The sequence below is a fragment of the Manis javanica genome, chromosome 17, assembly GCF_040802235.1.
Source record: "Manis javanica isolate MJ-LG chromosome 17, MJ_LKY, whole genome shotgun sequence".
Taxonomy (NCBI): Eukaryota; Metazoa; Chordata; class Mammalia; order Pholidota; family Manidae; genus Manis; species Manis javanica.
The window spans coordinates 3,051,377-3,071,659 of record NC_133172.1 but is presented as its reverse complement, the minus strand read 5'-3'; the positions used below and the strand labels follow the sequence as shown (position 1 = coordinate 3,071,659).

General features: G+C 60.3%; 3 protein-coding genes across 16 annotated transcripts; 1 reads left to right on the top strand and 2 right to left on the bottom strand.

Annotated features, from left to right (window-relative positions):
- The first annotated feature begins 1,894 nt into the window (after positions 1-1,894).
- On the top strand, positions 1,895-12,675 carry LENG8 (leukocyte receptor cluster member 8). Of its 8 annotated transcripts, XM_017645009.3 has the most exons (16): positions 1,895-2,050; positions 3,553-3,637; positions 4,299-4,473; positions 4,798-4,896; positions 5,491-5,601; positions 6,293-6,545; positions 6,761-6,902; positions 7,134-7,322; positions 7,676-7,954; positions 8,026-8,166; positions 8,314-8,599; positions 9,149-9,250; positions 9,327-9,395; positions 9,497-9,626; positions 9,706-9,913; positions 11,731-12,675. In XM_017645009.3, exons 2-16 carry the CDS (start codon positions 3,600-3,602, stop codon positions 11,891-11,893), a joined length of 2,385 nt encoding a protein of 794 aa, XP_017500498.1. In that variant the 5' UTR covers positions 1,895-2,050; positions 3,553-3,599; the 3' UTR covers positions 11,894-12,675. The 8 variants fall into 8 exon arrangements, with proteins under 8 accessions (XP_017500498.1, XP_017500492.3, XP_017500497.3 ...); XM_017645003.3 differs by having other exon boundaries at positions 6,764-6,902; positions 9,706-12,675; XM_017645008.3 differs by having other exon boundaries at positions 8,050-8,166; positions 8,332-8,599; positions 9,706-12,675.
- Positions 12,676-12,996: 321 nt separating this feature from the next.
- LENG9 (leukocyte receptor cluster member 9) lies at positions 12,997-15,031 on the bottom strand. The gene has a single exon (XM_037025836.2). It carries the CDS (start codon positions 14,482-14,484, stop codon positions 12,997-12,999), a length of 1,488 nt encoding a protein of 495 aa, XP_036881731.2. The 5' UTR covers positions 14,485-15,031.
- Positions 15,032-15,626: 595 nt separating this feature from the next.
- On the bottom strand, positions 15,627-19,994 carry CDC42EP5 (CDC42 effector protein 5). 7 transcript variants are annotated; one of them, XM_017645014.3, is made up of 5 exons: positions 19,786-19,994; positions 19,082-19,214; positions 18,529-18,669; positions 16,508-16,571; positions 15,627-16,142 (listed from the first exon to the last, which is right to left on the bottom strand). In XM_017645014.3, the coding sequence occupies exon 5, from the start codon at positions 16,140-16,142 to the stop codon at positions 15,687-15,689; it is 456 nt and encodes a 151-aa protein (XP_017500503.3). In that variant the 5' UTR covers positions 16,508-16,571; positions 18,529-18,669; positions 19,082-19,214; positions 19,786-19,994; the 3' UTR covers positions 15,627-15,686. The 7 variants fall into 7 exon arrangements, with proteins under 7 accessions (XP_017500503.3, XP_017500506.3, XP_017500505.3 ...); XM_017645017.3 differs by lacking the exon at positions 16,508-16,571; XM_017645016.3 differs by lacking the exon at positions 18,529-18,669.
- Positions 19,995-20,283: the final 289 nt, after the last annotated feature.

The window sequence follows — 20,283 nt, the reverse complement described above, 5'->3', positions numbered from 1 at the left end:
GCTAATCATTTCCATCTTGTGCACTGTAAGGCATGTTCAAAGGCGATCTCACTGTGCAGGGGCCTGAAGCCAGGAAAGAGAAACTGACTAGTCTGCAGTGAGGGGCTCTGGGGCCCCCGTGCACTGACTCGCTTTCTCAGGACCCCAGGCTGGGCTGATCTGGGGGCCAGCCCTGCTGGGGCTGTTCTGGCTGCTTTGCTCTCAAGCACCGCCCTCTGGTGCCTGGAACTGTCGAGTCCCTGTCAGAAGCTGAAGCGCTTGCCGCTGTTCCCAAAGTACCCTGATTTCCAACGGCAGCCTGATTTCCTGCTAACAGGCCCGGGAGTCATCTTGAATCAGGAAGATTTAACCAAGAGAAAAGGACATGTTGCCTAACCTTTACAAAAGGTGACTATTTTTATCTTAAAATGACACGTACCAGTACTTCCAAACAAGACGGAGTAACAGGGAACTGGGTTTGCTCTCCTTCCTGAGACAACAACAAAGCCAGACAAAACAAAAACACGGGGACATCGGCACTCGAGGCTCCATGTCAGGCAAGGAAAGCAAGGGACCCCTGAGAGATGGAAAAGGGCCCCCGTGCGCCCTGAGGGGTTCCAAGCACAGGGGAGAGGAGGGGAAGTGAGGCAGAGCACCCCCCAAGGGCCCCGCCTAAAACTGCCCTAAAAAAGTCTACTTTAAAAAATGCTCAAGCTGGCAGAAGGCAGAGAAAGAGGAAATGGGGAACAAAGAAAGATGGGGCTAATAGAGACCCAATAACAAGATAATAAAACGTCACCAAACCAATAATCACGTTACGAGTACAAACACCTCTTAAAAGGTGGAGATTGTACAGTGGGGTAAAAAGGAAATCCAACCATAGGGTGTGGACAGGAAACCCACCTTCAATATAGCAGTTCAAAGTAAAGGGGTGGCAAATGCAATGGGGTAGTTGGGATTGGACTCTGGCACTTTATAAAGGAGGCATTAGCGGGAAAAGTGGTGACATTCAAGTAAAGCCCGCAGTTTAGCTAATAGTAATGTGCCAACGTCAGTGTCTCGGTTTTAACACACCCACCACAGGAACGTAAGATGACTGCCATCTGGGTGCAACTGGGAGGAGGGTATGCAGGGCTCTGAATTACCCGCACAACTCTTGCAAACCTAAGGTTAGTATAAAAACAAAAGTTTAGTAAGACAAAATAAAAGGATGGACAAAGATCAACTGTGCTGACAATAACAGAGCGATAGTCGTTATCAACAGACAACTTTCAAATAGAAGATGGGAGGGCAGCTGTCTCGTAAGCACTGCGGTACCACCTGCTCCAACTAGTGACCGGTCCCTGGACCCGCCTGCACGGAAACAGACGGCGAGCTAGGTTACTTGCGGAGTTAAAACAAAGGCCTGTTTGCGGAGATGGCCCACATTCCTCCGCCTGACGTCACCTGCCTTGCGGCATCTGCTTCCTTGCTCACCTCTGCAGACCCAGGCCCCCAGACGCTGCTATCTTCACAGCCACCCGCCCTGCATCGCCTTCCGCCTCCGCCAGGTGCGCCGCGCCAGCCTCATTCACTAAGGCAGCTGCCCTTTCCGGGTGGGCGCTGCTCTCACCCGCTTCCCCGAGTTCCGCACTCTTCCCTAGGCTTCCGCGCCACTGTACGGGGGTTAGTTTACGGCTCTCGTCACACTAGTTTATTCGGAAACAACCACGGCTACCGCTCACGGAGCCAGAAAGAGGCTTCGCGGAAGGGCGCAAGGCCGCCGGCTCCGCCGTGCGGGTCCCCTCGGGGCCACCGTCCCCACCCCGACTTCCTACTTGCCTTACGGCGCCCGCGCGTCATAGCGGGAGGGGCGAAAGGGGGGCGGGGCCCGAACTGAACTCAAGCTTAAGGCGCCCATTGGTTGTGCGGCTGGAGGGGACAGGGCGAGGCCTCCTCGTGATGTCAGGACGCCGCGGTCGGGACGTCGAAGCGTAAGGAAGACAAGAACCCGCCGGGTCGCTAGCAGTGCGCGGCCCTGTTGCTGTCGCCTTGGGCCGCCGCTGAGGAGTGCCGGGGGCGAACGGCTGAGGTGGGTGTGAGGAGCACCGGGCGGGTGGGCGGGGACGGCGTCTCCTTCCGGCCTCACGTCCCGGGCCCTGAGGCCTTGTTGGCCGTCTTACCAACGGACGCCGCGCGCTAGCGAAGACAGGGTGTGGCGGGCACGGGCGGCCACTGCGCCTGCGCACAACAGGTGAGGCGCGCGGCCGCGCACACGCGCCTGCGCCGTCGACCTCCGCTCTGCGCCCGGGTCCTCGGAATTCCTAGGACCCCAGCGCCGGTCCGTTTAACCCCCACTGACTCTGCGGTTCCACCGAGAGAACGGCGTTACCCCGGGCGACCCTCGCGCCGTCGTCTTTCTCCGGGGTGTGGTGCGCACGCGCCGCGCGGCCGGGGCGGTGGCTCCGGGGTCAGTCCTGCGGACCTGGGCGAGCTCTTTACCCAGCGCCCTCCTTCGCTTCCCCGGGCCCGCGGGACAGCAAAGTGCTCCTCGCGCCCGCCGCCCGCCTCCGCCCGTCAGACCCGCTCAGGACCCTCATTCCGGGGTCCCCAGGCCTTACCCTAGTCTTCCCGTCCTGGGCCCTCCCCGCCCATTGTCCCCGCCCGTGGCCCTCGTTCTGGCTTTTTGTTTGAGGCTTGTCTTCTCTGGGGCTTCCCCTGCTCGGGCTCCCGTCCCCCCCCTGCACTTCCTATGTGACTGTCGGGTTCTCCAGGGGCACCCGACTCTGAGCTCACCCATACTTAGCCGTTGTCTCCTCGAGTTTAGGGCCCCCAGTACTTGATCTACTCGCCTTCACTTTCTTGCAGTTCTCTCCACTCCACTCTCAACTGCCTGAGGCCGTTTGAACCTCTTTATCATCCCCAAAGTATTCTCTCCAGACCCCCACCCAAGAGGACTGCCCTTCTCTCTCCCAGGCCTACCCCTGCTCCTGGGAACCTCCCATACTGGTTCTCCTCTGCTTTCTGGAACCTTTCTGAAATTAGTCTCTTAAGAGCTTCCTAAGAACCCTCAGCTTCTCCCTGCCTCCAGGAGTAACTCCCAGACACTCCTTTTTCCTCTCAGATGTTTTCCTCCGTTGTCCGTGTTGTCTCCTCTCACGCCTCCCTCCTTAAAGAATTCCCCTTGGAAATCTAACTAAGGCGTCCAGCCTAAGGGTTCACTTAGACCCGCTCCTTGGAGCCTCCTGGAATCCTTCGTGGACTCCTTACTCCTTGACCAAGGGCCCCATTTCTGCCCTCTGGGTCTTCCCCCATCTGTCTTAGGGTTGCCCTCAGGCCCTTCCTTTCTTTCCTTTCGGACTTGCTGTTCTGACTGTTTTCCACCTAGAACGCCGAGAGGAGCCAAGGGTACTCCCTCACGCTGCAGCCCTTTTACCCACACCCTGAGTTCTTGTCAGATCGCTTACCCCAAGGCTGCTCCTTTCTCACACTCCCTTCTTACGCCTGTGTTTTCGGGAGTCCACCTCTGCTCTTAGTACTTCGTTAAATGTTTATTGCTTGAGTCTTCCCTAACTCATCTTTTTTCTCATACAGTGAACAGTCTGGCTCCCGAGGTCCACCCGTTACACCCCAAGGTCCAGATGGCGGCCAATGTGGGTGATCAGCGTAGTACAGATTGGTGAGTGGTGCTGGAGGGGCAGGAAGCAGGACCCTGTGTCCTTGGGCTGTGGCCTCACAGGGAGTGGGACCAAGGCAGCAGCCCTGGGGTGTGGGGGTGGGATGGGGAGGAGGCCCTCTGCTGGCCCCACGGATGAAGGAGGTGTTGGGTTGTCTGTGGAGAAGGGCACGTCTTCGCTTCTCCTGAGCTTTCTGTTTTCACAGTTAAGACCTTGTTTCACAAATCGTGATGATTCGTCCAGGGAACTGTGATTGGGGCAGTGTCCACCACTTCCCCTAGGTTATTTATGTTACTATTAATGTCTTATTCTTTTAACCTGCTGGTTGGGGGCGGGTGTCAGGTAGAATTCATTGGTTCGTAATACATTAGGCCTCCGGGGCACCAGGTTTTATGTTAAGTTCTGTGGGTGTTGGTGATCTTGCTGTTTGAATTTCTAACAATTGCTGCATATCAGGCACCTGGAAAACTACCTTAAGTGGGTAATCGCATTCATTCCTCACAGAAAACTGAACTACAAACTGGTTGTCAGCATAGCTTAGAAAACTTAGAGTCCAGTAAGTAGCAGGAGGGAGAGCTGGGTGTCAAGCCCTGGTGTTCACCTGCCCGTCTTGCCCACCGCATGTCGTGTGGAGAAGCCTGACTCGGTGTCTCCTCCCTGCAGGTCCTCTCAGTACAGCATGGTGGCCACGGCGGGTAGAGAAAATGGCATGGAGACTCCCATGCACGAGAATCCGGAGTGGGAGAAGGCCCGCCAGGCCCTGGCCAGCATCAGCAAAGCAGGGGCCGCCAGCAGCTCAGCCAAGGCCAGCAGCAGTGGGCCTGTGGCCAGTGCACAAGTGAGGAGGCTGCACGGGCCCTGGGCACGTGGGGGTGTGCTGCGCTCAAGTCCTGTCATAGCACCAGGGCAGGGTGCTCTGAAAGATGCTCTTGGAGCCCTTATGTGGGGGAAGCAAGGTCTGTGTCCTTGAGGTCCTTGTCCCTGGGGATACGGCCTCAAGAGGGGACATGCCCTCCGTCCCCAAGAGCCATAAGTGATGGTAGGCCCGGACCCAATCCTGTCCCTTAGCAGTCAGCCACCAGGTCGTAGCCCTGCCCTCTGGGGGGCCATGGGTTGGGGGCTTCTGCTGCCAGCACAGAGGCTCATGGGCCTCTCTCCACAGTATGTGTCACAGGCAGAAGCCTCAGCTCTGCAACAGCAGTACTACCAGTGGTACCAGCACTACAGCTACGCCTACCCCTACAGCTACTACTACCCTGCGGTGAGTGCCCGTGTGGCTGCCCGTGAGTCCCGGTTCTGGCCACTTCTTTCCCTGCACCCAGTCCACAGTCACCACAAAGCCCGTCCATCTCAGCGCACACCGGGCACTGGTGCGCCCGTGTCCTCCCCCTGCGCCTCGCCCGCGGGGGCTGCCTGGACGGCGCCTGCGGAGCTCTTCTCTGTTGACAGCCCGACTGCAGCAGCTGCCCTTCTCACCCTGCCGCTCCGTCCTCACGGAGCCTCTCTTCCTTGCCCGCTGCGGGGCGTGTTATGTGTCTGTCCACAACCTCGTATATTTAGGGTGCAGACCTTGGGACAGGATGTGTATTCACCGTGTTCACTCTTGTACTGGTTAGAAGAGTTGGCACTCGGTGCTGTAATGAAGAAATACTCCTGAGAACTAGTAGAAGTGGGATGTAGAATTGATAGTCCCTATTTTATCTATTAACTTTTATTTTTAACGAGAATTTGGTGCGTTTATGCAATGGAGTGGGTGGGAGATGTGTGGAGGGCCTGGATTGCGTGTGGCTCTGGAGCGGGCAGCAGAGGTGGGAGGGTGTTGGGCCTGCACTAACTCCCTCTGTGCCTACGGCAGAGCATGTACCAGAGCTACGGCTCCCCATCCCAGTACAGCATGGCCGGCTCCTACGGCTCCGCCACGCCCCAGCAGCCATCTGCACCCCAGCACCAAGGAACTCTGAACCAGGTACTGTCCCAGCCCAGCTCTGTGTCCTGTCCCAGCAGGGAATGCGGTGTTTTGAGTCGGCCAGCAGTGGGGACACCTGCATTGTTTCAGCTGCCCCTGAGCTGAGAATGGAGAGGGCAAGGTGGGGGGCTTTTGAATTGAGGACGGGCTTAGGGCTTGGGCGAGGCCAGGAGCCAGGTGTTGGGGTGAGGTGGGAGCAAGCTGTAGTGCGGCCATCTGTCCTCCCGCACTTGGGCACAACATTCACATGCACATCTGGGCCTGCACTAGCGTGCAGCCGTGAGTCCCAGCTCTCCCTGCTGGCGGAGTAGTCACAGGTCACAGGAGCCCTCTGTGTCCCAGCCCATGCTGCAGGGAGGATGGTCACTGTGGTAGGGCTCCTGTGAGCATGCGTATTTGGACAGCCACCAGGGGTGGCGGGGGCGGTGCTGTGGGGCGGTGCTTGCAGGAGGACTCAGGTTGGAATACTGCCTGGGGACCGGGGGACAGGGCCTTGGTGTCTGAGCCTGAGGTGAGGCTGTGAAAGGGGGTTGGTAGAATGCTCTAGCACAGAGCTGCTCCGGGCTCAAGATGAGGAGTGCAGGAAGGCCCTGGCACCAGGTTGAGGGCTGGTGTCATGATGTGGGAAGAACCCGAGAGCAAGCACGAGAGCTCCTCTGCTCCTGCCCCCAGCGCACGCTTCCTCCCGCAGGCCCAGGTCCCTGGCCTGGACGAAAGCATGTCCTACCAGGCGCCTCCCCCGCAGCTGCCAGCAACCCAGCCCCCACAGCCCTCCAAGGCCCTGCACGGGGCTCATTCTCTGAACAGCGGCCCCCAGCCTGGGACAGTCCCAGCCACACAGCACAGCCAGGTGGGGCCCGCCATAGGCCAGGCCTACGGGCCTCATACCTACACTGAGCCGGCCAAGCCCAAGAAGGGTCAACAGCTTTGGAACCGCATGAAGCGTAAGTCACAGTGGGCTGTGGAGAGAAGAAGACATGGGGGCTGGCCCTGTAGAACCGGGCGTGTGGCATGTGGGTGGCACTCATCCTTGCGGGTGGCACAGCCCCCATCAAACTGGGTGTGTCTGCACTGGAGCTCTTCTCCAGAGCTTGGCTTCTGTTTCTGGGGGGACCCAGATGGTGGGTGAGACCTGACCCCAGTGTTTGTGCCCTTATAGCAGCTCCTGGGACAGGTGGCCTCAAGTTCAACATTCAGAAGCGGCCCTTTGCTGTTACCAGCCAGAACTTCGCTTCCACCTCAGAGGGCCAACACAGCAGTTTTGGCCCCCAACCCAACCCCGAGAAAGCCCAGAACCATAGGTACCAGCGCATGCCCACCCCCACCTCCCAGTCTCTGCAGTCAGGCCACCACAGGTCCTGCAGGTCCTGCAGCCCGAGCCTGGGGTCCCTCCAGAAGTGGAGGGGTCCCTTGGGCCTGCAGCGATTTGAGTGTTAAAAGGTGGAACCAGTGTCAGCTGAGTGGTCCTGCCAAAGTCTCTGTGGGGTGTGGGCTGCTGCCTTGCTGAGCCCCACCTGTGCGCCCACCCACAGGGGCAGCCTGTCCGGGAAGCCTGATGATTGGCCGCAGGACATGAAGGAGTATGTGGAGCGCTGCTTCACTGCCTGTGAGTCAGAAGAGGACAAGGACCGGACGGAGAAGCTGCTCAAGGAGGTGCTGCAGGCCCGGCTCCAGGACGGTTCTGCCTACACCATCGACTGGAGCCGGGAGCCTCTGCCGGGGTCAGTCCTGGGGGGGAGGCCCTCTGCGCAGGAAGGGTGCCTGGGTGCCAGAGTTCAGACCAGCGGACTTTAGGGGCCAGGAGGGCTGCAGAGAAGGGAACGGGAAAGGGGGCCCTGGGGCGCGAAGCCAGCGGGGTGCTGACAGGGCAGGAGTGCTGGGGTGGGGTGAACTGAGGGGCTGCGAGCACCCCCCAGACACGGAGAGCCGTGGGTCTGCCTCTGGCTCCTGCGGCGTAGTAGCTGAGCGCCCAGGTGAGCGCCCTCCCTGCCTGAGGCGGCGCGTGGCCCTGGGCCGGGCTGCACATGGGCGGTGAGGGCGCTGGGTTGGTGACCCCTGCCCTGTGTATCCTCAGGCTGACTCGGGAGCCTGTGGCTGAGAGCCCCAAGAAGAAGCGGTGGGAGGCCCCTAGCAGCCTTCACCCTCCTAGGGGGGCAGGCTCCACGACAAGGGGCGGGGGTGCCCAGTCCCAGCGAGGGACACCGGGGGCTGGGGGTGCTGGCCGAGCCCGGGGCAGCAGCTTCGCCAAGTTTGGCAACCGCAATGTCTTCATGAAGGACAACAGCTCCTCCTCCAGCACGGACTCCCGCTCCCGCTCGTCCTCCCGGTCCCCGACCCGCCACTTCCGCCGCAGGTGGGCACAGGCTCGGGGAGGGGCCCGGGGGAGGAGCCGCTTCAGGCCTCACCTTCGCGCCTTCCCTGCAGTGACTCCCACTCGGATTCTGACAGTTCCTACTCAGGGAATGAGTGTCATGCTGTGGGCCGCAGGAACCCACCCCCCAAGGGCCGGGGAGGTCGGGGTGCGCACATGGATCGGGGCCGAGGCCGGGCGCAGCGTGGGAAGAGGTGAGACCAGGTGGAGGGAGGGTGGCTGGGATCGGGGCTCCTGGGAGAGGGGCTGTGTGTCTCAGAGGGGCGCTGAAGAGGCAGCTCGCCAGCGTGGCTGAGGCGGAGGGTGGCGCGACGCCTCTCTGCTCCGCCCCCACATCCCAGGCACGACCTTGCTCCCAGCAAACGCAGCCGCAAGAGGGCGGTGGTCCTGGAGAGTGAGGACCCTGAGCGGGAGCTGAAAAAGCAGAGGCGGGCCGCCCGCTTCCAGCACGGACACACCCGCCGCCTGCGCCTCGAGCCCCTGGTGCTTCAGATGGGCAGCCTGGAGGGCAGTGGGGCCGACCCTGACTGGCAGGAGCTGCAGATCGTGGGCACCTGCACCGACATCACCAAGCACTACCTGCGTCTCACCTGCGCCCCCGACCCATCCACTGTACGCCCTGTGACAGTAAGTGCCAGGCAGGGCAGGGCCCCTGAGGTGGGTGCTGGCAGGGCCCATGGCACCAGCGCCAGAGCACGTGGTGGGGCATGGGCAGGGGCCTGTGCCTGACAGGGTCATGGCCCCAGCGGGCACTGCCGTGTTTCCGAGCCCTGAGGCCACTGCAGCCTTGCCCGGAGGTGCTTGGCCTCCATGCCTCTGATTCCTATGCAGGAGATGGGAGGAAGTCCCCTCCCAGGCCAGTGATGGGGTAGGCAGAGGGCTCCTGCGCCCCAGCAGTCTGCACTGGGGCTGCTCCTGAAATGTAGTAAAGGCTCGTGAGACATAGGTGTATACTCTTGTAAGTTTCAGCTCCTTTAATTTTCATAAAATTGTAGTATAGTTGACATGATACTTGTTTTAAGTTCTTTCCAGCGTGGGTAGCAAGTCACTAAGTGGGTTTAATGCTGCAGCCTGCATTTTACAACACTGAGTTAGAGGGACCACAACACGTTTCACTAAGTATGCCCTTGCTCTCCCACCGAGATCACACTGACCTTCATTTGACCCCCTGTGCAGGTTTTGAAGAGGTCACTGTGCATGGTCAAGTCCCACTGGAAGGAGAAGCAGGACTACGCCTTTGCCTGCGAGCAGATGAAGTCAATCCGGCAGGACCTGACGGTGAGGCAGGTGCTAGGGGTGCCTGGCAGTCGCGGCCCTGCCTGCCCTGGCCTGACTCCTCTTCTTGCTGCCCCAGGTACAAGGTGTCCGCACCGAGTTCACAGTGGAGGTATACGAGACACACGCCCGCATCGCCCTAGAGAAGGTAGGTAGGGGTCGGCCAGACCCTACTGTACCCCTGGACTCCCTGGGCTCCCTGTCTTGGTCTCACTCTGTCCTCCTCTCCCTCCGTACCCCTCCCACCAGGGCGACCACGAGGAGTTCAACCAGTGCCAGACGCAGCTCAAGTCACTGTATGCTGAGAACCTTCCGGGCAATGTGGGCGAGTTCACTGCCTACCGGGTCCTCTACTACATCTTCACCAAGAACTCAGGAGGTGAGGGGCACCATCCAGGGTCGGCCAGCTCCAGGACCCCAGGCTGGGCCCTGCTGACCACCTGTGTCTCGGATTCCAGATATCACCACAGAGCTGGCGTACCTGACGCGGGAGCTGAAGGCAGACCCTTGCGTGGCCCATGCCCTGGCGCTAAGGGCAGCCTGGGCTCTGGGCAACTACCACCGCTTCTTCCGACTCTACTGTCATGCACCCTGTATGTCTGGCTACCTTGTGGACAAATTTGCAGACCGGGAGCGGAAGGCTGCCCTCAAGGCGATGATCAAAACGTATGTGAGGCTGAGCCCCACCCCCGTGCCTCTGCCGGCCAGCCTGCCCTCCTCCACCCCTGGGCTGGCAGGCCTCTGCCTCCCGATTCCCGCAGCCTCTGTGTCTCTCAGGCCTCCTGTCTCTTCTCTCTTCCGCACACTGTCCCACTGCTGCCAGGTTCCCTCTCTGCTCCTCTGCTCCTCTTCCTCCACTCATAGTATCCTGGACCCTAGTCCGTCTTCTCGCTCTGGCTCTTGGCCCCCCACTCCCAGGGCTCTGTCCTCCCTCTGCAGCTCTCCTGCCACTGCCCCCCACTCTGTACAAACTAGAAGAGACAGTCCTCCCCTTGGCAGCTTCTTGTCAAATGGGGCAAGGCTCTGTGCCCACTTGGGCTCCTTTGAGGGAACATGAGTGACTTGGCGGGGAGTCAGACCCTGGCAGTACTTTGAAAGAGTGCCCTCTGTTCAGGTGGCGCATGTGCCTGTGTGGGTATGGGGTGGGGGAACCCGTGGTTCTCAGTCACGTGAGACCCCCTGGGGACATGGGGCAATGTCAGGAGATGGCATTTGTCACAGCTAGGGGGTGGTGCTGGCATCTGGAGGGTAGAGGGCGTCAGTTTTGCTGAGGCCAGACAGGTCTGTGGGGCCAGGGGCCGCGGCTAGGTCAGGCTCTGCGGGCATGGCTGCAGTGGGGAGGAACAGTCAACGTGAGGGTAGGAGGTGCGTCTGAGGACCCAGCCTGGGTCCAGAAGGCAAGGCCGAGGCTGAGTCAGGGCAGGGGTCCTGGAAGCAGAGACAGCTTGGGGTGGGGACATGGAGGAGGCACTGTGCATGGGACTTGGTACCCCAGCAAGGTGGTGTGTCTACAGGGCCTGCAGGCTGGCAAGCCCACTGCTGTGGCCAGACAGGCCCCATCAGGGCAGCCCCAAGCTTCAGCGCTGCCCCTTGGGCTGTCATTGGGTGTCACTGTGTCCCACTTGGTTACACAGGCTTCGCCTTGGGAATACAGCTGTGGATGTGCTTGTTGGAGGCCTGCCTGTCCCTGGCCTTGTGCTGTCACGCCCACCTGTTCCCAAAGTCACACCGCCTTTCTTTGGTGGACACGTGCCTCCCTCCCAGGGCCGAGTCCCTATAGGGCAGCCAGGAGGCCACCTCAGGTGGGACGTCCGGAGCTGCAAACAGGGCACAGGCTTAAGTCAGGACTAGTTCAGGTGCTTTCTGCCACTTACTCCCTAGGAGACGTTGGCTGAGGGCTCTGTCTTTGGGGCTGCAGTTCTCTGCATGCAGAGTGCTTATGGGAGAGAACGCGGTGCTAACATGACAGGACTGCGAGCAGCACTTTTCTGGCACATGCCACGTCTCTTGCCACCAGAAACGTTATCCTTGGTGTGCAGCAAGTGCTGGCTGACACCTGGGCCTGGGCCCAGGCAGGGGCTGTTGTGAGGGGCTGGTCCCCAGAGTAGCCGGCAGCCCTGCTGTCGTGTACCTGTGCCCACGCCTGTGCCTGCAGGCCTCCCCTCCCCCCTGGCTCCCACCCCTGCCCCCGGCCAGCCCTCAGCAGCAGAGGAGCCAGCTGGGCCTTTCCCTCCCGTCCCCCTCCTTTCCGTTCCCCCTGCACAGGTAAGTGAGCGTGAGACGGGGCACAACTGGGCTTGGGGCCACCAACCCCACCCCAGGCCCCCCCAAGCTACCTGAGGTGGGGAGGCTGGGGGCCGAGGTCAGCAGGTAACGTGTTGCGGAAACCCTTTGGGTGCCTGAAGGGAGGGCACCCACTCCCTGCTCGGGGGCCCTCCCCTGCCCGCCGCCCGCCTCATCACATTCTCCTCTTGTCTCCGTAGCTTCCGCCCTGCGCTGCCAGTCTCCTACCTGCAGGCCGAGCTGGCCTTCGAGGGCGAGGCCACCTGCCGGGCCTTCCTAGAGCCCCTGGGTCTGGCCTACACGGGCCCGGACAACACCAGCATCGACTGCCGCCTCAGCCTGGCGCAGCTGTCAGCCTTCTGAGCACCAGCGCCGATGGGGGCGGGGGCAGGGCTGCAGTCCCCCAGCACCACTTTGCCAGTTTTTTGAGCCATGGACTTGGGTTGTAAATTAATTTGTGGGGAGTGGGCTCCAGGAAGAGCCATCATCCCAGTCCCCATTTTTCCTAACTGGAGAGAGTGTACAGAGATTTTTTCTACATTTCTATTTTTTGCCTCAGAGGAACAGGATCGGGCGAGGGTGGGACAGCACGGTGCTGGGGGCGGGGTCTGTAGGCTGGCCTGGCCACCTTGCACCTCCACTAATGCTGTCTCAGTGTTTTCTCTCTCTCTCTCTCGAGCTTGTACTCCGGTACCGACCCGGCATCCCGGCTGGCCCGTCCCACGCTGGGGGGCCAGCAGAAGACGACAGGCCGCTCCTCCCGTGCCACCCGCGGCAAGGGCACCTGCCCACCGCCCGCCCGCCTCCCACAGACTCTTGTTGTCCGGCCCTCCGGGGCCTCAGCGTCTAGGGCAAGGGGAGCCACGTATAGACTGTGCCCCGCCTCGGTCCCCACACCAGAAATACCGACGCCGCACCGAGGACTCCGAAGGCCAGCGCGGGATCGTCGCGGGCCGCCGGTCGGGCCGCCTCACCTGCAGTTGTACTAAGTTGTCTCCATGTCCCCCCCCACCCCCAGTGTCTCTTCTGGTTTTTTTCCTTCCTCCCTCCCCCACCTCCACCTGCCCTGGTTCCGCACAGGTAAACAGTCACCCTCCCTCCCTCCCTGCCTCATGGGTCACCAGCTCACGTCACGTTTCCTCTTCTTTTTGTGTGTGTTTATTTAAGTTAGTTTTCCTTCCCCCCCTTTTCTTTTCGGCCCCCCCTCCCTCTTCTGCCATGTAACTGGAGGATGGTCAATGAGTTTGCAAACAGCTGGACTGTCAGGCTGCTTTTTTTCCAGACGACCCTCCTTCGCCTCCCTCCCTCCCTCCCCTCCCTCCTCCTTCCTTCATTCTTTCCTTGGAGCTCTGAGCACCATTTGGAAGTTTGAGAGAAACCAAAAATTAAAGAGAGAGAGAGAGAGCTCCTTGTCCCTCCTGCTTGGGCCCAAGATCCAGTGTGTCTCCACTGGGGGTCTAGGACGGTCACTCCAGGGGGACCTCAGCAAGGGGCTGGTACGTGTCCCCTGCTCTGCCCATGCGGCACAGCCAGAGTTTCCCCAGGGCCTGGCTCCCCAGTTCCTGCCTCTGGCTGAGCCCAGTTGTGGGGAGGCAGACTGGGGAACCCCGGGGCACCTTGGCTAAGGTGAGGTGGGGGTGCAGCCCCCCTGGGGACTGTAGCACTCTGAGCCCCTCGGCCTCCAGCCTTTGGTTCAGTGCTTGGGCCATACCTTCTAGGGAGGGGGAGGGGGGGGCATAGAGCACACGGTGGCCCTGACGCACCAGGCACCTAAACCTCAGTCTTGGGGGTACCTGAAGCCCGGGGTCCGAGAGCACGTGCCTCAGTGCACTGACTGTAGCCGTCAGCTGCCCGGGCCCTGCCAGTCGAAGCAGGGCCAGTGTCAGGTGCAGGGCCTGTGCAGGTACCGTGAACGCAGCACAGGATGGCTCGGTGCGAACCAGTTCTTCCTGGGCCTTGGCCACTCCTGCCTGCAGCCCAGGGTCTGTCACCATCAGGGCCACAAAATGGGTGGGTCGGGGCTGGCGAGGGCCAGTGGCCTCAGCCATGGGGGCCTCTGTGCTGTTCTCAGGCCAGACCTCTGGATCCCACTCCGCTTCTCTATTAGGGAGGCCTCTGGGCCACCCCGAGGCTGCCAGGGCCTGGCACTCCACGGTCCTGGCAGTGGTGGCTGGCTCAGTCCACAGAAAAGCTTGGGCGCTAGCCACGCCCACGTCCCGCTTCCGGGACTTAGAAACTGTCAGCAACGAGCGCGCGACCTCGAGGCCGCCGCCGTCTACAGCCAAGGCATTCCGGAGCCCAGCCTGGACCTGCTCACTGCACGCTCCTGTTCCGACGCCATAAGGTGTCGCGGCCTCGTGCTGTGCGGCTTCGGCTCCACGTGCATGGTCGCCAACTAGCGCATCTCCTGTCTCGTGTGTGTCCCTGCCCACGAGCGCGTCTACAGGTCCGTGCGCGTCCTCGCCACCCAGCGCGTCCAGGATGGTGGGCCCACGGCCCTGCGCCGAGCCCGAGCCGAAGACGCAGTCGGTGCGCGAGGCGCGGTCCCACACGAGGCGGCCGCGAAAGCGGAAGTAGCGCACCCGGTGCTGCGGCACGGCCAGGACTCCGGGCCCCAGAGCTGCCAGCGGCTCGTCCCAGCAGAAGGCGCTGAAGGGTTCCTCGCGCACGCCCAGGAATCGGTCAAAGTAGCCCACCGAGAAGTCTGCTGGGTCGAGGTGCGGGTCCCAGCGGATGCGGTGGATGACAGCCTCGGCCGTGCGCAGTGGCGGCTTCTTGGCCCCGGCCTCCGCCCGGGCCTCGCGGCTTGGCGGCTCCGGCGCCCCAGGATGAGGCTGGCGGCACCGGGCCCCGAAGCGGCAGCGGCCCTCCAGGAAGAAGCGGCAGGCTGGCGGAGGCGCTGGCTCCGCAACGGGGGCCTCCACGGGCGGCTCTAGCCCTACGGCCGCGGCCATGGGAGCCGGGGTGTGGCTCCCCCGTCGGCAGCCTCACCCGGACCGGCGCCCGTCGCTGTGACGCCACGGGCGGGTCCCAGCCCCGTCCCGCCCCTCCTCGGAAACCCCGCACGCGCGCTCGCAGGAACTCTGACCCCAGTCCCGGGGAAGCGCCGCTCCTCGGTGTTCTCTGGCAGCCTGACCCCGGCCCCTCCCCGGCCAGGCGATTTAATCCATGCGGCCACGCCCACCTTGACTGGTGTGGTCCGCCAGCCTGCACTTTGGAGGCCTGGCCCCGCCTCCAGTAGAAGTGATTTGTACGTAACTTCGGCACCGCCCTCAGCGGGGCGGTCTCCCAGACTTGGCCCCGCCCCCTTCCGCGGGACAAGTGAGACCCTGCCCCGCCCTCGCCGTGCCCTCAGCGAACCAGGCTCCGCCCGCTTGCCCAATGATTTGCATGTAAAGTGCCTCCTCCTCTGGGTCCAAAACTAGTCTGGCACCGCCCCGCCTGCTGATTTGCATGTTATGCCCCGCCCCTCAATGCCCAGTTGGTGACGCCCTCTGCGGAACAGCCGGACACCTGCAGGTTCAGATTGAATTTATCCCAGATATGGGACGCTGCTGCTGCCCTTGGGACACTTTTGGCGGGGGGGGTTCGGAATCTCCACTGGAGGGTCGACTTCTCTTCCCAACCACTTTCCTGTGCGACCGCTCTCAGGAAAAAGGCGGTTTGCACGAGCTGTGTCCACCGAAGACGACGGCCAGGAGCTGAAGCTCTTTTGGGCAGCTGCATTCGGCCGAACTCCCTGAGCGAGTCCGGCCCCCTGTTGAGAGTCCGACCCAGTCCCCTAGAGAGTCAGGCCCCGCCCCCTAAAGCCAATCGGGCGGGCCAGGTCTGCAGCGGCTCTCTGTCAACGCTGATGAATGAATGAGGCTGTGGGAGTGACCACATCGGGACCCCGCCCCCGCAAGAGGCACCGCCTCAACACGGTCCCTAATCTTCTTAAAGGGGTCGTACCCACTACGTCAGACCAATCATGCGACCAGGATCAGCCAGGAACCTGAAGTCTGGGTGATCCACATGTCCCTTTAAGGTGCCGGATCCCATCACCGTTTCCCCAAGCCTGCTTCCCACGTGCAAAGTGAACAGACAGAACCCGGAGCACAGACCTTGGCCGTTTATGTGTAAAGAACTGCGGGTAGAGGAGCGGGGAACTTGGTGCCTACAGGCCGATGACATCATCCAGCTCGACGTCCCCGTTGGGGCGACAACAGGCTCTGGGGTGCTGCGCCCCGGAGCCAAGGTCCAAGTCGGACTTGGTGGCGGCGGCGCCCGGGCGCTCCGCGTCCATGACGCCCAGCACTGCATCCAGCATGGAGGGGCCCAAATCCAGGTGGAAGGACAGCAGCGGGTCAGCGGGCGCGCGGAGTGCGGGGGGCGGAGGCTGCGGCACGGCGGAGGGCGGCACGGAGCGCGGGGTCCCAGAGGGCGGAGGGCGGGGCTCAGGCGGCGGCTCGCTGCCGTGGCGGCTCAGGAACGACGTGTCCCCGAAGGCGTCGCCGCCGCGCCCCACGTGCAGCGTGTGCCGGAAGTCGCCGAGCGGCGCCGAGATGGTCAGGGCGCCGCGCTCGGGTCGCTTCTTGGGCTGCACGGGTCCCGGCTGCTTCAGCACCGGCATCTGCGAGGGAGGGGCGGGTCAGCGCTGCCCCCACTGGGAGGGGGCGCCCGAGGCCGTGTTTCCAGGCCTGGGCCCAGGCAGCCGTCCAAAGGGCGCTCCCAGAAGGGACGGGATGACTCCCCTTTTTACAGGTGGGGAAACTGAGTCTCCCGGTGACCCGAGGCCACGGCTGCTTGACTACAGTCTCAGACTCAAACTGAGGTCTGCCTACGACCACCACGCTATGCTGATTCCACTGAGAACTAACATTAACGTCTCCCTACAGGCCAGGCAACGAGCAACATGCTTCACCAACACTTCGGAGTGCTTCCCCAGCTTGACAAGAGTTCCTCTTGTCAAGGAATGGGCATTGCCAGGCCCCTTACCTGACGACAGGGCTGACTTCGTTCATTAGGTACAGGAGACACAGTGCCAAGGCCCGCCACACGCCTAGAGACCCGTGAAATTTTAAAATGTGTGTGCATTAATTTGTCCTTATACCAACACAGTTGCTCGCTCGCTCGCCCTCCCTCCCTCCCTCTCTCTCTCTCTCTCTCTCTCCCTCTCTCTTTCTCCACACAGCCTTGAAAGTTTTACTTAGGGCACACAAAAGGCATAATGCAGGCCTGCCTGAGGATTCTGGGGAGGTTTTGGGTGGGACTGGGAACCTGTATACTTCCACAGCATTTTATAACTTGAACTATTTGATTTGGAAAGAGACAATATGTCTCACTTTTTGTAGGATAATAATGATGCAAGTTTCCCTTTAAAAAGGCAAGAATAGCAAAAATTTGAAACTGGCAGCTTGTGCACTGTAAACCCAGTGTGTGCGTGGAGATGGTAAATAGAAATGCCTGCCAACCTTTGCCCATATCCTGGACCTTGGCTGTTTTTATGGAACTTCTGGGAGGGACTTTGATGACCTTGTACTTTTGTTTGAATAGCCACTGTTATCATAATGATAGCAATAATAATAAAAACTTCTTTCTGTTAAATCGAAGCCCCACCCTTTGCCAGCTATATGAATTGGGATAAATTGCGTGATCTCTCTCCGTCTGTTTCCTCTCTGAAAAAATAGATAAAATAACTCTAACTTCCTTTACAGGGCACATAGTACTCAAAGAAAACACATTTGTAGTAGTGCCAGCCGATTGGCAATATTGGGCCAGGGGTGGGGCAGGGGTGGGTCTCCAAATAATAACTGGAATAAAATTTAGATTTGATAAAACCCTATGAGGAAGGCCAGCATTATTCTTTAAGCAACTAGAACCCTGGGAAATATCGATGAGAATGTACAAAAAAAACTAAAGCCAAAAGGATTTAAAATAGCTGTAGATGGATGTGTTCTGCCGACTGTCCTTAACCCCCCACCCCCACCCCCGCCCCCACACACAGATTTGTATCTCTGGAAAAAACAGTCTTCCTTTACCACCTCTGAAAGTCTTTCTCAAACTTCTCTGATCTCAACCTAGATAAGTAAATATCTTTTAACTGCAACCTGGCACACAATCACTTCTCCTACCCTCTACATAAGGGAAACAAACATTTTATGAAAGAAGATTTACTTTTACAACATACTAGGCATTCAGATATTTTCAGTTCTAACCTATTTTATTTTATTTTTTATATGCTGACCTCCATTCAATAATGAATCTCAATCCACAGTGTAAAATAAAAACGCCTCTCTTGGTGCCTGAACTGTCCATTATTACTCTGTGGTGAGTTGTAAGGGAAAAGAGTAGAATGCACAAAGCCAGCTCCCCAGGTTCAGACCTGGCTGTGCAACTTGCTGTGCAGCTTTGGGCAAAGTTACTTAACCTTTCTGACCTCATTTCCTCACCTGAAAAATAGAACGATGCTCATATAATACTACATCAAACTCATGTGCCGTTCCTTTCGGTGGGACCAACTTCCTCCCCCGAAAGACAGGAATCAGACTGCCTGTTTGTAAAGTATACTCATGATGCTGACATTTTATTTCCTAAGCATTTATTCTGGGCCAGGCAGGGCAGTATGTCACACAATTGAACTCATTTAATCCTCAGAACAAGCCAGTGCAGTGGAGACCATTACTGCAATGTCCTTGTACAGATGTGGTGGCTGAGGTTCAGAGACATGAAGTAACTTGCCCTGGGTCACACAGTAGCAAATGTTGGGGGCTGGATTTGGAACCCAGGCAGACTTCATAGTCTAAGGATGGTATTATATTGCTCATAGTTCCTCACAGGATAAGGCGGGCAGGTGTGCATTCCCATGGAAAAAAATTATGTTTTGATTTGATATAAAGGCCAGAGATGTCCTACACCCAGACCATCTTTGGTCAGTTGGTTTTCTTTTCTTTTTTTCCATTACAGACAGAGAACAATGAATTAGAAGGCGCTTTTTGAATGCCACCTTTGTTCCCTACCTCTGAGACTGTGGGGCAAGCCACTCCACTTTCCAGAGCCTGGGTGTCTTCTTAAATAGAAGGCCCTAACCTCCGTCTGGCTGGGTCGTGTGCTTGGTGCAATGAGTTCATGCCAGGAAAAAGGCCGTCACACCAAGGCTCCTACAGAGGGGCTGTTGTTTGTGACTGATATGAACCCAGCGGGGACAGCAGGGGCCAGAGTGGGCCCCAGCGCCCAATCCAGCCACCCCGTCCCTCCTGCCCCGCAGGCTGCTGCGATTCCCTGCAGGGCTGGGACAGAGCCCCTCCGTCCTCTCCTGGCCCCAACCCTGCCCAGACGGAAACAGCACCCACTCCAGATCCAGCCCGACTGGTTCTTAGCCTTTTGGGAGAGGTGGCAAGGCGTGTGGGGCCCAGGCCAGCCGGAAAGCTGGGGACCCCTGCCCTCGGGGCTCCAAAGCGCCTCCTGGGGCCACGTGGCTGCGGCCCAGGCTTCAGAGCAGCTGCCCCTCAGGCCAGTGGCCCGCTTCACTCCCGACCTGACCCGGGGCTGCGGCCCACCGGTACCCCTTACCTCAAGGTCCTAGCTGAGTGGGGCAGGCGCGCTCTCTGGCTGGGCTCAACTGGGACCCCCTCCTGGGTTGGGAGCCCGCCTCCACCTCCTAGTCCCAGGCTTACAACTTCTGCCCTCTTCCTCCAGGCCTCACCTGGCAAAGGAAGTGTCCTGGGAACCTGGAGGGGGATCCAGGACCCAGGCATCCCGGTCACAGTGCCACCTCCTCAGGCCCCTTCCTTCTCTCCCAGGTTCCAGGCACCCTGGGTCCTAGCTCACTTCTCAGCCCCAGGAGTCAGAGGTCCCAGTGTCCCTGCCCCACACCCATGGGTCCAGGCCCCCAGCCCTCCTCGCCCAGACCCGGCAGCCCAGGCCCCCAGCCTCCTCCCTCAGACCCAGGAGTCCAGGCCCCAGCCCTCCTCCCTCGGACCAGCAACCCAGGCCCCCAGCCCCTCCCTCGGACCCAGGAGTCCAGGCCCCCAGCCCCCTCCCTTGGACCCTGGAATCCAGGCCCCCAGCAGCCTCCCTTGGACCCAGGAGTCCAGGCCCCCAGCTGCCTCCCTTGGACCCAGGAGTCCAGGCCCCCAGCCCTTCTCCCTCAGACCCAGCAGCCCAGGCCCCCAGCCCTTCCCTCGGACCAGCAGCCGAGGCCCCCAGCCCCCTCCCTCGGACCCAGGAGTCCAGCCCCACCCTGGGCAGGCCCTGGCATGGGGTCCCTTCTTTACCTGAACCAGGAACTTAAGTATCAGCCCCTCTCGGGGGCCATGGTAGAAGCCCAAACAGATGCGGAGCCGCCGCCCAGTCCAGCCCAGTCCTTCCGGAGCAGAGAGGGTTAAGTTCAGGCCCCTCCCAGCCTTCCCTAGCCCCCAAAAGTTTGCCTCTAGGATTTAAAGGACAAGAAAGAAGCGGTGGAAAAGCTGGGGCCCCTCCGGGCTGTGTGTGGGGGCGGGAGGAGGCCGGACTGGATGTGTGCCCAGGACTCGAGGAGGGGGTGGGGGGTGGACAGGGCGCGCCCCCCAGCCCGGCCCCTCCCTCTGCCCGGCGTGGAATTTCCTGAAACTGTGGAAGACTGGCTGTTCAGAAGAGTAATTTGTTCCAGACTGCAGCTGTTAGGGGAGTGTGCATAGTGGGGGATAGAGGAAGAAAGAGGGAGATAGACAAGGCTGGGGACAGGACGGGGCGGGAGGTGGTCTCCCGGGGTGCTCGGACCCTGCTTCGAGGGT

Excerpts from the sequence above, each read along its gene's own strand:
- CDC42EP5 (XM_017645014.3), bottom strand. The coding sequence starts at position 16,142 with ATGCCGGTGCTGAAGCAGCCGGGACCCGTGCAGCCCAAGAAGCGACCC.
- LENG8 (XM_017645002.3), top strand. The coding sequence starts at position 3,600 with ATGGCGGCCAATGTGGGTGATCAGCGTAGTACAGATTG. Across the intron at positions 3,638-4,298 it reads GATCAGCGTAGTACAGATTG|GTCCTCTCAGTACAGCATGG; the intron begins GTGAGTGGTGCT and ends TCCTCCCTGCAG. Across the intron at positions 9,251-9,326 it reads CAATCCGGCAGGACCTGACG|GTACAAGGTGTCCGCACCGA; the intron begins GTGAGGCAGGTG and ends TTGCTGCCCCAG.
- LENG9 (XM_037025836.2), bottom strand. The coding sequence starts at position 14,484 with ATGGCCGCGGCCGTAGGGCTAGAGCCGCCCGTGGAGGCCCCCGTTGCG.